This window comes from Eutrigla gurnardus, assembly GCF_963514095.1.
Source record: "Eutrigla gurnardus genome assembly, chromosome: 21".
Lineage (NCBI taxonomy): Eukaryota > Metazoa > Chordata > Actinopteri > Perciformes > Triglidae > Eutrigla > Eutrigla gurnardus.
In genome coordinates, this window is record NC_139932.1 from 6,301,090 (window position 1) to 6,316,380 (window position 15,291).

Below are 15,291 nucleotides of genomic sequence, written 5' to 3' on the forward strand. Positions count from 1 at the left end.
AATACTCCCCCCTCTAACCCACCTGCTTCTAAATCTGATGGAAACTCTACTAGCTGTTGCTAAGATCGATGGGATCGATGAGCGATCATTTGATTGCGCTGTTGTTTCCTGTCTGATTAGATCACTTAGATCATTTTTATTGATTGGTTTGACTGCGTCGCCTTTCTCCTGCAGGTTGGCTCCGCCGCAGCCTTTAGAGACGACTCCTGTCAACCTCTGCCAGCCCGTCGCCATGGATCCAGGTAATCAACAGCCACGTTGCACATGATTTATCCCCGGTAATCAATGCTAATGAGCTGCCGTGATGAGAGTCGAGGGGGGAACCCCGCTCGTCAGATGCTCCTGTGCTCATAAACATCGCCAGTTTGTGATGTTCGGCATTTAGTTAGTCTTTTTCAGACATTATTGGTCTCATTCATGTGTTAAAGCGATCGCTTCAGATCTTCACTCAGACGTGAATGAAATCGTTTGTAATGCACACACGGTATTTGGCAAACGGCTACGCAAAAGGGAGCACAGTTGGTATCAACGAAGAAGAATGTCTTTGTTCTCTCACAAGGCATCAATGATACATTTCAAATGTACTGAAGGCCTAATTAATAACCTTTGTGATCTCCCTCATCAGCTTCATCATTTATTAGATTATGTTTTATTCTATAGCCTCTCTATTTCCAACAGTGCACACGTATTAAAAGACAGGAGGTCAAGTTGGGACCGCCATTTAACTTTCTATTTGCTCACATTCTGTATGCAAAACGCTGGATATGCATTTATTCCTTCACACAGCTCACATGAATGTGCATCTGGTTATTAGTGGGTTTGATGAAGAGTATTCAGACATCAATGCTAGTGTCAATAGGATCAACAGCCTTCTGTAAGAGGAAGCAAAGGTTTGAAAATGGTCTAGTTATTCAGTGTTTCTCTATCTGTGTGCAAAGGAGATGATAATTAGGTGATATTAGAGATTTGTTATGTTAATCTGACACCATTCAAGCCAAACCTGTGCAAAGTGTTGGAAGTGTTACAGAAATATCATAATGTCCAAGCTAGTAAGATCGCCATCGTGACTTCTCCGTAAACTTTTCAGCCACGAGGCCGACGTGTGAAGTAAAGGAGATGAAAGGATTAGGGATAACAGAAACAATCAGAGAACCACATATCTACATATCTACAGCACATGGAAAGCCAGAGAAAAAATGTTGTCAGCCTGGATTTGAAACATTCAGCGGTGGCAGCTGATCAAACATGCAGAGGGAGGCGATTCCACAACTTGGGTGCAGCCACGGAAAAGGCACCTTTACGCTCCAAATGACTGAATAACACAAAGAGCAGCTACAACAAGATGCAGTTTGATCTTTGTCCTATTTAGTCTCAGTTCCTCTTCAGTGAAGGTTTTTTTCTCTCCCAATATACTACAACAATATCAAGATTTATTTGGATATTTATGTATTTCTTCCAGCATGCTCACTGAATAGTGCTCCAAAGGCAATCTTCCTCTATCACACGCTTTAGAGAGCTGAAACATTTTACTGCAGCTCCACTCAAACTACTATGTGTGCATTTGGCCGGTTATCAGGTGGAAGCAGAAAACGACTCCCACAGACCCAAACAGAGCCAGAAATGCAGCGTCCCTTTTTACAACCACGTTCTAGTGTTTTAAAGTGAGTCTCTGCTTCAAGAAAAATCTCACTGTGCGTTCTGTTTTATTACCACTGGAGTCACAGGAGTACGCATCTTCAACAAATCATTTATTTAGACATTAAAATGAATGTGTTCGGCCTTTTAAACCCGTTGTTAACATCTCACATTTAGCAGGTACATTGTGCAAAGGACACAATAACACAATAGTAAATGCATAAATGTCTGCTTTGAAGCCAACATTTAGAAAACAAGTATAATAAAATGCATCATTTTGATGTAAAGTATGGTGGGAGCACAAGCAAAGCGTGGTTCTTTTATTGGACGCATTCCGTGGACCAAACTTGAAGGTACCGTGTTGCGTTCGGGGCGCTTCTGCATGTAAACAGCGTGTATGTTCAAGCACAAAGACAGCGCTGGGCTAAGTGTTGTCTCCAGGAGACCCTTGCCCTCTTTTTTCCCAAGTTGCCTGTTTAAAAACCACCCACTCGCTCATGCATATTCATCCCCTCCCCTGATTACTATTCACCCCTAGTGGTGCGGGTCCAGGTGCTGGGGGTAGTCGTGGCTGCAGGAAGGACGGAGTGCAGATTTTTTATGTTGACCCTCTGACTATCTCTGAGGGGGGGGGGGGTCACACAAACAGGACGTGCTCCCGGACTCAAACTAGTGATATACAAGAATACACGAGAACAATAACAAGTAAGATGCATAACATCAGTGTGTGCACCGTTACTCTGAGTGACGGCCTCCTCCATGAACACACCGTCCTGCCAAAGTCACCAAACTTCTTGTTGTTTCACATGAGGGATGTGTGTATTTGCTGGTTTTCTTTGCGCTCTTCATGCCGGTTTCAGTTGTTAAAATGGAATACAAATGTCTTTCTGTCAATCTGATCAAACCACACCCCCCATAATCCTAAAGGAGCAGATCAACAGTTTTTTTTTTTACGACCAACTGTGATTGTTGCATATTTAGTTATTGTTATTTAGTGTTCTAGGCATGACATTCACCAGAGGGGTATTCCACCAAACTCGCTAATTAAAGCGGCGCTTACCTGGTTAAGCCTGGTTAGAACTAACGCCAACTTCCACTTGCGGCTAAACCCGTTCCATTAACGCATGTCAGCCGCGCCTTGTTGAGGCTAATTCAAGCCAGGCTAACGTTGTCTTGTGTTACGCCGTTCACGGGATATGAAGCCAGACCAGAACCAGGAATGTCGAATCATCGAGAAAATGGCAGAAAAGACCAGCGCAAAAAATATTGATGGAACTGTATGAGGAGTACAAACCCATCATAACCAATAAAGGGAATACTGTAGTGATAAATAAAAATCGCGAGGCTGCTTGGGCAAGAATTGCCGAACGATTAAATACGGAAGTACCGTTAAGAGTAACATGTTCTAATATAACTCTGACTACAAATTCTCGAACGTGACGATAGCGTAGAGGTAACGTGCCGGCTTTGCATGCAGCCGGACACGGTTCAATTCCCGACTATGGAAGTTTGATAAACTTCTTTCTTTGTCCGGAACTCTTTCCATTCATGCGTTCTCTCTCTCTCTCTCTCTCTCTCTCTCTCTCTCTCTCTCTCTCTCTTTTTTTTTAGATAGGCCTAGTAAATGCATCTACATTGACCAACTCATTAATCTCAACAATTCAATGAACCTATTAATGAACTCACCTGAAAGGAATTTATGTGGCTGACAATTGCATGCAGCAATGCCTTTGTCATTGGGATCTATATCATGCTATTAATAATAACATCTTTATGCCTATCATGTTTTTGCAAGTTATATTTGGGTTCTGGGGAAATGTATGACATATTTATCATAGTTAAGGTAAAATGTTGGTCTAATTAATTTATTAAAAAGACAATTATACAGGCAAAAAAAACAACAACAAAACACACATGAGATGTCCTCGCCGGGATGTGAGCCTGCGATGCCCACATTCAAGGGCAGGTGCATCACCACTCATCCAACTAGTGGCTTTAGACAATGATATGGCCAGTCGTTCTTAAACAAAATAAACGATTTATTCATATTTTTTTAATTGCAAGCGTGTATTCTTAGACGTTTGATGAAAATATAGTTCAGTCAGGACCACTTTGTCAAAAATAATCTTTATTTCTTGCACAGTTTTATTTGGCGGTATGGTACTGTTCTGGGACTCCCTGCTCTTCCACGCGCTTGCGTGGAAAGCCTGAGGCAGGAAGAGCACCTTCCTGCCCTTCATGAGCCATCATGAACGGCATAAGCAGGGAGCGCAGCAGCAAAGAAACCCCAGAGCAGAGCAGCCAACATGAATACAATGACAGGAGGAGCTGGGGTGGAGGTGGGTTGCGAAGTGCTATCAGAGGAGCAGGACGGAGGGTCGGGCAGGAGTAGTTTAAATACCCCGCTCTGAATGCAATTTACCAATAGGGAGCGGATGCGCAGAGTCAGCTGAGCCATCAGCTGATCTGTACTGACGGCTAAGCTGTTAGAGCTTGACGTCGTGGCCTGCCGGAACTAACGCTACGCTTGATTTGTTTGTGCTTGATATATGTAATTTTGGTCATTTTTGGTCTTTCACGTGAATCACGAGGAGTAGGCTTGGCGGAACCTTCTGCTGGTACAGTTGTTTCCGACAGACGGACTTCTCTGAAACCCCCGCTAAAGTAAGCCTGATGTTTAGCCTGCCCCGGAGCAGGCTAGTTTGGTCGGATAAATTCCCATGGTTACTTAGCGGAGAGTGCCTCAAGTCACGTTGATGGAACGCAACTCTCGCTAAAGGTAGCAAGGCTTATCGAAATTAGCCCGGCTTTGCACTTAGCGAGTTTGATGGAATACCCCTCTGGACGTGAGTCGGAGCGATCAGATCTCAAACGAACAGCGTGAAATACAACCGAGGCACATCGATCACTCAAACATATGCTGCATATTCTTCCCAGATTAGAATCAACACTTTGATTATGCTTCTACTTTTAAAATCCTGCCTTTATAGTCTGGTGCTTGTCTCACCATATATATATATATATATATATATATATGTTGATATAATAGTGTAGCAGCCAGTCTGTGTTTGACTGAAATGTGGATTTACTGCAGTATCTCGGGGACGAGCACACATTAGAGCGGACACTAACTCTTCAGTCCAAAGAACTGACGGTTTGTTTCATTTTATTCTCCGACGCTGCTTCTTTTATTTAGATGACTCAATGTGGCGATGATTAATTCCCCCAGAAAGATTTGTTTCGTGACGAGCTGGCATCAGACTTATTTACTTCCTTGTTTGTTTTGTGTGTGTATGTTGGCTAACTATTCCTGTTTATGCTTCCTCGTCTCAGGCTCAGCCAACGGCAGATACTGCTGCTCCAAGATCTTTGTCAACCACCGCTGCTTCTCAGGACCCTACCTCAACAAGGGACGCATCGCCGAGCTGCCGCAGGCCGTCGGGCCGGGGAAATGCACGCTGGTCCTCAAAGAGGTGGGGGGAAGCCTGCGAGGAGCAGGTTTAATCAAAGAGTTGAACACTTTCAAAGGGAGGGGAGGGCCGACGGAGGCTGAAAGGGGGGAGAGGAGGTGAAAGACGGAGGGTGAGACAGCGATGTCTTGTTAGCCACCTGCAGTTTCCCAGCAGCGCCTTCATCTTAATGTGAGGAGCTGTCAGTCAAGTGTGTTTACACATAAACACCGCCGCGACCGCATAGCAAAGCAGCCCCTTAATTTCTCCAGAGACCTTTCTGCAGGCGTGCGAGCGTACAAAAATGTCAGAGTCCTCGTCCGTTTGTGATCTGCGTTTTTCCTCCTTCGTGTTCGTTCAGTTCCTCCGATTCTTCCCCGACATTTGTTCAGTTGAAGCAGGAGTTTCTTTGTTTTTTATTTAATCTGCACTCTTTTTGCCTCCAGCTGCTGAGCATGCTGATCAACGCCGCCTACAAGCCCGGGCGAGTCCTGAAGGAGCTGCAGGAGCTGGAGGATCCGAGCTGGGACTGCCAAGAGGAGACCCTCAAAGCCAAGTGAGGAGCCCAAAACACACAGAGGTGCAGGGGAGCGTTCACAGACGGGATGGAACAGATTCTCTCGGGTCGTTTTCTAGTTCTGGTCATTTTCAGAGGCAACGCAGCCGTACACTCACATGCCTTTTTGACTTATAAATCATAACAAATCCGATTATGACAACATTTTCCCCCAGAATGAGCAGCAGGCCTCAGAGAAGAGCCTGGTGTTTTTCTTCTTTCTGCCCCCCCCTCCCCCCGTCTGTTGAATTTAGTGTTATTTTTCGGTTACTGCAGTGGTTTGTGTGAGGTCTGCATTTTCTTCCTCTGCTGGCTGCACAGAGCTAAATTATTCCACAGCTTCAGGCTGCGTGCTTTGTGTTTTCTAATCAAAAACGGCCCCGTTCTTTGTTTTGTTTTTTCGGGCTGAAACGGGAAAGACTTGGCCAGTGGAAGGTTCTGGTGAGTCACCTGTGTCGGGGCTTGACAACTCGACGAAGGAGTTACTTTTCTGGGGCGTTTGCTGCCCGGAGACAAGGGTCACTTAGGGGGACTTTAACAGCGCTGTTGTCATGGCGATAGTCCCACGTTCTATTGATTCTTACGACATGTATTAGATGAACACAACACGAATGGCTAACAATAATGTTGATCTATTAAGTTGTTTATCCAGCAAACATTTGCTGTGTTCAGCCTCTCAAAAGTGTTTGTTACTATTTGTACATCACTGTAGACAAATGAATTTGACAACTTTATTCTCCAATTTTCTGACATTTTATGAACTAAATAGTTAATCAGCTTATTGAAAAATAAACAAGTGACAGATGAATCAATAAAGAAAATGATCATTGGCTGCAGCACGAACATCGCTGCTCGTTAGTCGAGGCATCATGCTGCTCTCTCTCTCTGTTTGGATTTAATTATCTATTTATGATCTACTGGATCTGTTCCAGGCCCATTCTGAGCCTCCTCCCTTGAAAATGTATCAATGTTCATTGGTTTGGGTTTTCTACAGTAACCAGCATTACCAGGAGAGATTTATCACTTTTGTTCTCTTCTTTTATTTTACTTTATTGAGTTTATGAGTGAAATTTAAAACCTTATTAAGGCTTTAGTCCATATATATATATATATATTATATATATATATAATATAATATATATATAATATATATAATCTCTGCTTTAATCTGTGTCCGTTTGAATTTTTAAGAAGTCAGTGGCATCAGACTGCAGGTCAGATTTGTCCTTGAGCGCTGCCAACAAATCAGCTCAGCCTTCCTAACCTTCGCCATTAGATGGGAGATTGCGGGATCGACCCTGCGTCACGCTCCGCTCTGCTGCATAATCCTCATCCAGCACACCATCAGAATTCAGCCAAACAGCCCACTTTCACATCATAACCGCGCGGGCGATCATCACTCATCGTCGCCGAGTGCTGTGATGGATCACAGTTTTCATTAAGCACCGTTCTCGTGAATAAAAGTGTGAACGCTGGCTGACAATGTCATGACATCCCTCCCCTTGCTCGCCCTCTCTCCCCGCCCAGATATAAAGGGAAAACCTATCGCTCCACCATCCGTATAGTCCGCCTCGCAGACCAGATCCCAGACTTCTGCCGCAAGGTGTGCGTGAAGCTGCAGTGCTGCTCGAACCTCTTCAGCCCCGTCATCGTCACCGACAAGTGCCAGGAGAACTGCTCCGTCCAGACCAAAACCAAATACAGTGAGTGTAATTAAACGCATCACTTCCTGCACCGCAGCTATGAAGACAACCCCAAATCAGAGCTTGTTGACGCAGCAGCGGCGTATAATTGCCTCTGGTGAGTAGCTAGGGTTTGTTTTGGGGGGATGTATTGTTTTAAACATCTGCTGCGTCCGCAGCCTATTACTATGGGAAGAAGAGGAAGCTGTCCAAGCCGCCGGGGGGAGAGGAGGCAGCGGAGGGTGACCTGGCCAAGCCCACGCGCCGCAGGAAGAAGAGGAAAGCTATCTTTGTGCAGAAGAAGAGACGCTCGTCAGCTGTGGACTACACTCCCGCCGGCTCACCGCAGGTTAGATCACAGCTTCACTCTTCCTCCCTGGTGTGGTAACAGCAGCTTGTGCTCAGCAACAGGCGGATGGTGTCCACTCACCATCAAATAGGGAATAAATATAAACATCCCGACATGTGACAGGAAGTGTACGCTTACTCACTCTTAATTTACCCCAATGAAAGGCCCTGGTTTTGAATATGTGCTTTAATTTTGATCTTTACTCTGCAAGGAGTTATTGTTCTGTGGGTGTTTTTTATGTTTTACTACTAAAATGTGGCGTGTTTACTGGTCGGACTGGTGACACCCAGATAAACAAAGTGATAGAGCTGAGTAGGGCTGTACAAATGCTTATTTTCTCAACTTACTGTTGAGTGTAGAACATGTTTCTGGTTTGTAGAGCTGAAATTATTAGAAATCAATTCTGCAGATTAATTGATTTTAGTAATAGTAATTGTGCACTTACTATTTTGTCCGAACAACAGTCCAAAACATTACATTTACATTTAGGTCATTTAGCAGACGCTTTTGTCCAAAGCGACTTACAATAAGTACATTTGTCAAAAGAAGGAAACAAGGAAACCACAACGTATCATTGCCGATAAAGTAAGAGCTAAAAATAGAACAAGTGTTAGGTCCTCATCTGAGTAAAGTAGTACTTCAAGAGCAACAGTGTTATGATCAGAGTGCTAGGTAAGGTTTTTTTTTTGGGGGGGGGGGGTGTTAGTGGGTCATGCTATGTAGAGTAGAGGTGAAGTCTGAACAGGTGAGTCTTGAGCCTTTTTTGGAAGATGGCAAATAACTCTGCTGTCCTGATATTGGTCGGGAGTTCGTTCCACCACTGAGGCGCCAGAACAGAGAAGAGTCTGGACTTTGCTGAGCGACATTTGTTTGATTTCAGCGATGGTGGTACCAGCCGGCCAGCTGAAGTAGAGGAGCGAAGTGCTCGCTTCGGGGCATGAGGTTTGACCAGTGTTTGAAGGTAGACAGGTGCCGTTCCATTGATGGCCCTGAAGGCCAGTGTCATCGTCTTGAATTGGATGCGTGCTGCAACAGGGAGCCAGTGGAGGTCACGGAGGAGGGGGGTCACATGGGAGAATTTGGGTAGATTGAAGATAAGGCGTGCTGCAGCGTTCTGGATACACTGCAATGGTTTAATCGCAGAGGCCGGGAGTCCGGCCAGGAGAGAGTTGCAGTAGTCAAGGCGGGAGATGACCAGTGCTTGGACCAGGAGTTGCGTTGCATCCTTTGTGAGGAAGGTCCGAATCCTGCGGATATTGTAGAGGGCAAATCTGCAGGATCGGGCCACAGTAGTGATGTTGGGGGTGCTGGATAGTTGGTCATCGAGGATTACACCCAGGTTCCTCGCAGTTGAGGAAGGTAATACTGTGATGCCCTCGACAGTGACCAACAGGTCCATGCGAGGGCAGACTTTCCCTGGGATGAAGAGTTCGGTTTTATTCAGGTTAAGCTTGAGGTGATGTGCAGTTGTCCAGACAGAGATGTCAGCCAGACAGTCCGAGATGCGAGTTGCAATGTGAGTGTCAGAGGACGGGGGAAAAGAGAGGAACAGCTGGGTGTCATCTGCGTAGCAATGGTAGGAGAATCCATGCGATGTGATAACAGAACCTAGTGATCTGGTGTATAGTTAGAACAGAAGCGGTCCTAATACTGAGCCTTGAGGGACACCGTGTCCAGAGAACAGGGTTTGGACATAGAGCCATTCCATGTGACCTGAAAGGTGCGATTTGTGTGGAGGAATGATAGAAGAGATACAGGTCTGTAGCTTTGGATGTCAGTAGCGTCTAGGGTGGGTTTTTTAAGGAGAGGCTTCACGGTAGCTGTCTTAAAATCCGCTGGAATGACACCTGAGGTGAGGGAGGAGTTGATCAGGGTGGTGAGGAATGGCAAGATGTCGTGTGTGATGTCTTGGAGAAGAGAGGAGGGGATCGGGTCGAGGGAGCAGGTGGTGGCACGGTTAGATGTAACAAGTGTGTCTGATACATAATATAACATAATATAAAAAGCAGAAAAAACGCCCCACAATTGAGATGCCAGAATGAGGTAATGTTTTGTATTTTTGCTTGAAACATAACTTAAAGTATTAGTCAGTTTTCTTCCAGGAAACTAATCAATTCATTATTTCATATCCAGAGCTGCAATAGCAACAGAGTTTTGGTTTGATGGGATTTTAAATATAAAACAAGTCTGACAAATTTCATATTTAAGAACTACAGCTCAAATTCTGACATTCAGTATTGTAATCAAGGCCATTCTAAACCAAAGTCCAGGACCAGAGCGTATCGAGACCGAGATCAAATACTACAACACTGACTAATATTTAAGAACCAAAAACACGTTTCCATTTATATATTTAGTACTAAACAACCTGAATGTGTTGTACATGTAGTAGAGTTTAACAAGTCTGTGCTTGGAACACAACACCTGGTAGCAAACTATACCAACTCTGAGTTCTTGCCCGAAGTGGAAACTTGAGGAGGACATGAGTCACGTCTTACGTCACTTTGGGGAACTTAGGATGAGTCCGGTTTCTGTTCCTGCCCTCTCAGATATCAGTCTGCCACACCGACGAGGCACCAGTGGAGCTGGAAGCTGGTTGCCAAACATTCTATCAACTAGTTTAGAGCAAATATTGCAGAAACATAAATATATATATATATATATATATTAGGGCTGTCAAAAGATTGATTTTTTTAATCGCGATTAATCGCATTTTGACGTTAATAACGCGTTAACGCAACATCCTCTTAACGCCGTTAATTTTTTTAACGCGCGATTAACGCTCGGTATTTAAAAAAAAAAAAAACGCTCATTGTATGATTTATGGCCGTCGGTGGCACCTGTAGTCTTGATCCAGAGGGAAGGTGCGTGTCCACAGGCAGCGGTGTTTCCCCGCGTCCCATTCATTGTCTATGTGAAAAGCCGTGCAATGCATTCTGGTGGTGTTGCGGCGAATGTCGAGAGACGGCGCGCGAGTTGGCCGCTCCTCATTTGCCTAAAGTAAAGTCGAATCTACTTTATGCTAATCAGAGGCGCCGGGCTCGACTCGCCGCCTCGGGAACGCTCGCGAACGCTCGCAAAAAGTTGTTGTTTAAAGGAGAGCGCCTGTCAATCATCCTCTAGTGGCAGCCCACCAAGCGTGCAATACTGGGAAGCGGCGCGTCCACACGCGTTTAAAATCGATTTGTGAACGGCAAATTCACCTTCAAAAGACTGCCAGATGGTTCAGTCGATAAGACCAAAGTCATCTGCGCGTACTGTGGGTATGAAATGAGCTACCATAGAAGCACGTCCAGTCTGAGATATCACTTGCAAGCCAATGCACTTATATCCTAACTTTACTTATCTCCTGTTACACTATCTCCTGTGACATGTTCACTTTAATTGTTTGTGATATATTCTTATAACCCTGTTTTGATCCCATGTTTTGGTAAGGGGATATTTGAAGTGTTAAATAAACATTTTCATAAATCAAGTATATTTGCCCTTATGTTGTCAAAAGTATTAAGAATATGAAAAAAATACATTAAGGTACATTTAGAAGAAGAAAAAAAAATGTGCCAAAAAATGCGATTAATTTGCGATTAATCGCGAGTTAACTATGGACAAAATGCGATTAATCGCGATTAAAAAAATCAATCTTTTGACAGCCCTAATATATATATATATATCTGATTCAGTTTTTTATACCAACTGGCTAAAATGGTTAAGTCTGCGCTGTTTCTCCTCAAAATGACAGTTTGAATGATTCCTAAACATTGGTAGCATCTGATCGGCTACGTCCTGTAATGCTGCAATGATGATTTAAAATACTGAACAGTGTCTAAATATGTGCATCTCCTGATGTGAAAGTAGATCTTAAATGTACACAACAGAAATACTGTGGCATCGCTATATTTGATGACATTATATCTAAAATGAAAGATACATTTTCTTCTGCACAGATGGTGATATTCAAATAGCTCAGAACAACTGAGGTACATTAAACACGGCAAAGAGTTTCAGTAGCACTGAAATTGATTTAAAGTGAGTCCTAAGTCATTAAAAAGAAAATCAACAATGCAAACATCTGGGTAAAAATCATATCTGAAACGTGTTTTTTTTTTTTAAACTACATACAAACTTTTCCCCCTTATTTATTCTAATTACTTTGATGCACTTCTATTAATTGGAGAATCTTTTTGCAGTATTAATGACAACATTTTTGGAAGACGAGATTTAAAAGAGATAAAAAAAAACATCTTTCCCTTGAAACACTTGGTGGTAAAGTGATAAAATGCTGAGGGAATAAGGAAAAAATAAATAAGTAAAGTATGAATAAAAAGCTTCAATTAGTGGACTTGTTCTGTCTTTCTCTTTTGAAATATTTAATATTTAGTGATTTCCAGAGCAACAGCGAACATGTAGTGGGAGGTCTGACGCCAACCACAGACTGCCCCTCCCCCGTCTGACTCTTGAGCCTCTTCCTCCCTCAGGACAGTGACGAGGATGAGGAGATGGCGATGCAGTCGGGCAGCGAAGGCACCAGCTCGGAGCCTCGCGAGGACCACACCGACGCCTCCTCGGTGGAGGTGACCAGCAGCCGCCCTCGCCGGGCCGCCACGCTACGCAGGGCCTTCAGCACCAGCAGCACCACGGGCAGCCAGGAGGCCCCCGAGGGCCGCCGGAGGTCGACTCGCTCGCTGTCGGCCTGCAGCCAGAACAACAAGTACCAGCCGCCCAAAGGACAAGACATGCAGGTGCAGACTGGTGGAGGCTCAGCCCTCAGTGGTTAGAACTGCAAGTGTCGGTTTAGTGACACGATCAGATAAAAAGTATTCGTGTGTGTGTGTGTGTGTGTGTGTGTGTGTGTGTGTGTGTGTGTGTGTGTGTGTGTGTGTGTGTGTGTGTGTGTGTGTGTGTGTGTGTGTCAGGTGGAGGAAGAGGAGGGTCAGCTGGTTTTGGACAGAAATCCTCTAGAGTGGAGCGTCGATGAAGTGGTTGAATTTATCAACTCTACTGACTGTGCGTCCCTCGCCACCATCTTCCAGGAGCAGGTACACACAGCAACCATTTATTACACCATTTATTTAGCTAAAAAAAAAAAAATGTGGGATCTAGTTGATCTCAAAACTCACATTTGTTTAGTTTTTTACTTGTTTAGAGGTCAGTTTGCACGTTTTCCATTGTTGAAAGGAAAATTTTAAAAACTCAGTTGATTATTTAAAAAAAAAAACAAGATAAGAAAATGAATAATGCAAGGAAATCTGGGTAACAATTGTATTTAAAAAAAAATGTTTTACTTTTCAAATTTTTTCCCTCCTACATTCAAAATGTTTTGTTTAACAGAAAATGTAAAAAACTCTGAAAAAAGACTAAAAGAAAATCAATAATGCAAGAAAATATCTGGGTGACGATTGTTTTTAAAACACATTAGTTTCTTTACTTATTTAGAGACTACTTTGCATTTCCCCCTCCTGTATTCTAATTACTTGAACAGTAGTATCTGTTTGGATGTGCAAGATTAAAAAAAAACCCATCTTTCTCTTGAAACAATCCGTGTAAGAACGGAGGTAAAACAGTGAAATGCTGAGGGGATGTCGGCCAGTTGAAGACATTCGAGTAAAAAGCTCTGAAGCCTCTGTGTGTGTTGAACAGGACATCGACGGCCAGGCCCTGCTGCTGCTCACTCTGCCCACCGTGCAGGAGTGTATGGACCTGAAGCTCGGCCCCGCCATCAAACTGTGTCACCAGATCGAGCGCGTCAAGGTGGCCTTTTACAAACAGTTTGCCAACTGAACAAGAAGTAGTGACAGCGACCGCCTGGTCAGTGGAAGACGATGTCGTGGTGCTGCAGCAGCAGAGTGTTGGATCGGGTTCTGACGATGCGGAGGATTTCCGTGCACGAGGAACAGACATTCTCTGGAGCGGCTGCATTGGTAAAGCAGAAGGTTTTCCCTACCAGATGTTGAAGGACTCATTTCTGGTGGAGAAAATGTGACGCAGCACCGAGGAAAGAAACGTCCAGGCTGCCGACTCGGCAGAACACGACGCATCGGAGTGGATCCGAGTGTTTCACCGACCTGTGAAGAAGTCACCATGAGAAGCTGAGGTTCTCAAGACATCTGTGTTTATTTCTTACTTTTCCATTTCATTCGTGATAAGAGGAGCATTATAGCATTTAAGTTACAAATGATGATTGACCATGAAGATTTTTCCCCTGTTTGTGTGACATGATTTGGTTCTGGAGAAGAAAAAAAGTATATTTGAAAGTATTTAACAAACCAAGACGTAATATATATGAAATATTTATTGTTATCCTTATTTATAAGGAGTGATGTATTTGGATTTAGAGAAAATAATTGATCAGTTATATAATAATATCGACATGAACTGTTGAAACAAACCCTGAATGGATTTCCCAAACAGAAGCAGGATCTGTGTTTATTAGATTTCCACGTCACGTTGTGTTGCTGGAGGCAGAACGAGGTGTTTGGGAAGATAACGCCTTCTGAAGTACTTTGTGTCGCTCACTTCTCATTGTTACACTCACATGAAACAATCATGTAAGCTATTTTGTGTCCATCTATGCAAATGTGTTGCAGATATTTTTGATAAGTAAGAAAATAAATTTCTATTGATTTTTTGTTACGTTTGATATGAGCTTTCCTTCACAATAAGAGCACCGACTACGACCAGAACTACAGAAGCTGAACGATTGTGACAACAGATACAGTTTGAGGATCACCAAAGCAAAAATGGCCCCTGATTATATTTGGAAAACATTTCTGAAGAGGCAACAATAGTGGCAGAAGAAGTATTTGGAAGTAGTAAAACCACCAAAAATACTCCCTGGAAGTTTAAATGTAGTGACAATGCTTGTAATGGAGAGAATAATTTAACTATTATATCACCATGACACTTCCCCAGCTGATTACTCACATTAAGACAATACGTTTTAGTATTACAAGTTTTCTGAAATCTAATGTTTAAATATGGAAATGAGTCATTATGTACAGATCTACAGATGCAAATAGACAAAGTGTTTACAAACCATTACTCAATGTGTTACATTATTGGAACATTAGCCAGCGTTTAATCTTAGATCTATACCGTATGTTGTGATGTTAAACAAATATAGTGCCTTTAGTTACTTTCTGCCAGTGGGTAACAAGCAGCTGGAACAATGACTGATGATTTAACTGTGGAGCGTGTTGGCTCATTATTAGCTATCAGGGATAACAACCATTTACGACATTAAATAAATCATCATTATCAGGGAGTTCCCAGCCATGTTTACTGCAGTTGCCAGGGAGCATGTGGTAATACTTACACATCATAAAATAAAAACACAAACCAGATTATACACAGGTGTTGATTGGCTAGTTGAATACATGGTTGTAATATACATCTAAAAGTACTGAATACATGGTTGTAATAAACATCTAAAAGTACTGAATACATGGTTGTAATATACATCTAAAAGTACTGAATACATGGTTGTAATATACATTTAAACGTACTGAATACATGGTTGTAATAAACATCTAAAAGTACTGAATACATGGTTGTTAAATACATCTAAAAGTACTGAATACATGGTTGTTAAATACATCTAAAAGTACTGAATACATGGTTGTA

The 15,291-nt window shown here is 43.1% G+C and overlaps 1 protein-coding gene across 2 annotated transcripts in view; it reads left to right on the forward strand.

Annotated features, from left to right (window-relative positions):
• Positions 1 to 14,297, forward strand: part of sfmbt2 (Scm like with four mbt domains 2) — a 48,325-nt gene extending 34,028 nt beyond the window's left edge. For both annotated transcript variants that reach the window (XM_084038874.1, XM_084038875.1), the window contains 8 exons: positions 175 to 242; positions 4,969 to 5,108; positions 5,531 to 5,640; positions 7,168 to 7,343; positions 7,502 to 7,671; positions 12,147 to 12,410; positions 12,585 to 12,707; positions 13,309 to 14,297. In XM_084038874.1, the coding sequence (XP_083895000.1) occupies positions 175 to 242; positions 4,969 to 5,108; positions 5,531 to 5,640; positions 7,168 to 7,343; positions 7,502 to 7,671; positions 12,147 to 12,410; positions 12,585 to 12,707; positions 13,309 to 13,449 (1,192 nt within the window). In that variant the 3' untranslated portion in view covers positions 13,450 to 14,297. The remainder of the gene's footprint in view (positions 1 to 174; positions 243 to 4,968; positions 5,109 to 5,530; positions 5,641 to 7,167; positions 7,344 to 7,501; positions 7,672 to 12,146; positions 12,411 to 12,584; positions 12,708 to 13,308) is intronic.
• The last annotated feature ends 994 nt before the right edge of the window (positions 14,298 to 15,291 follow it).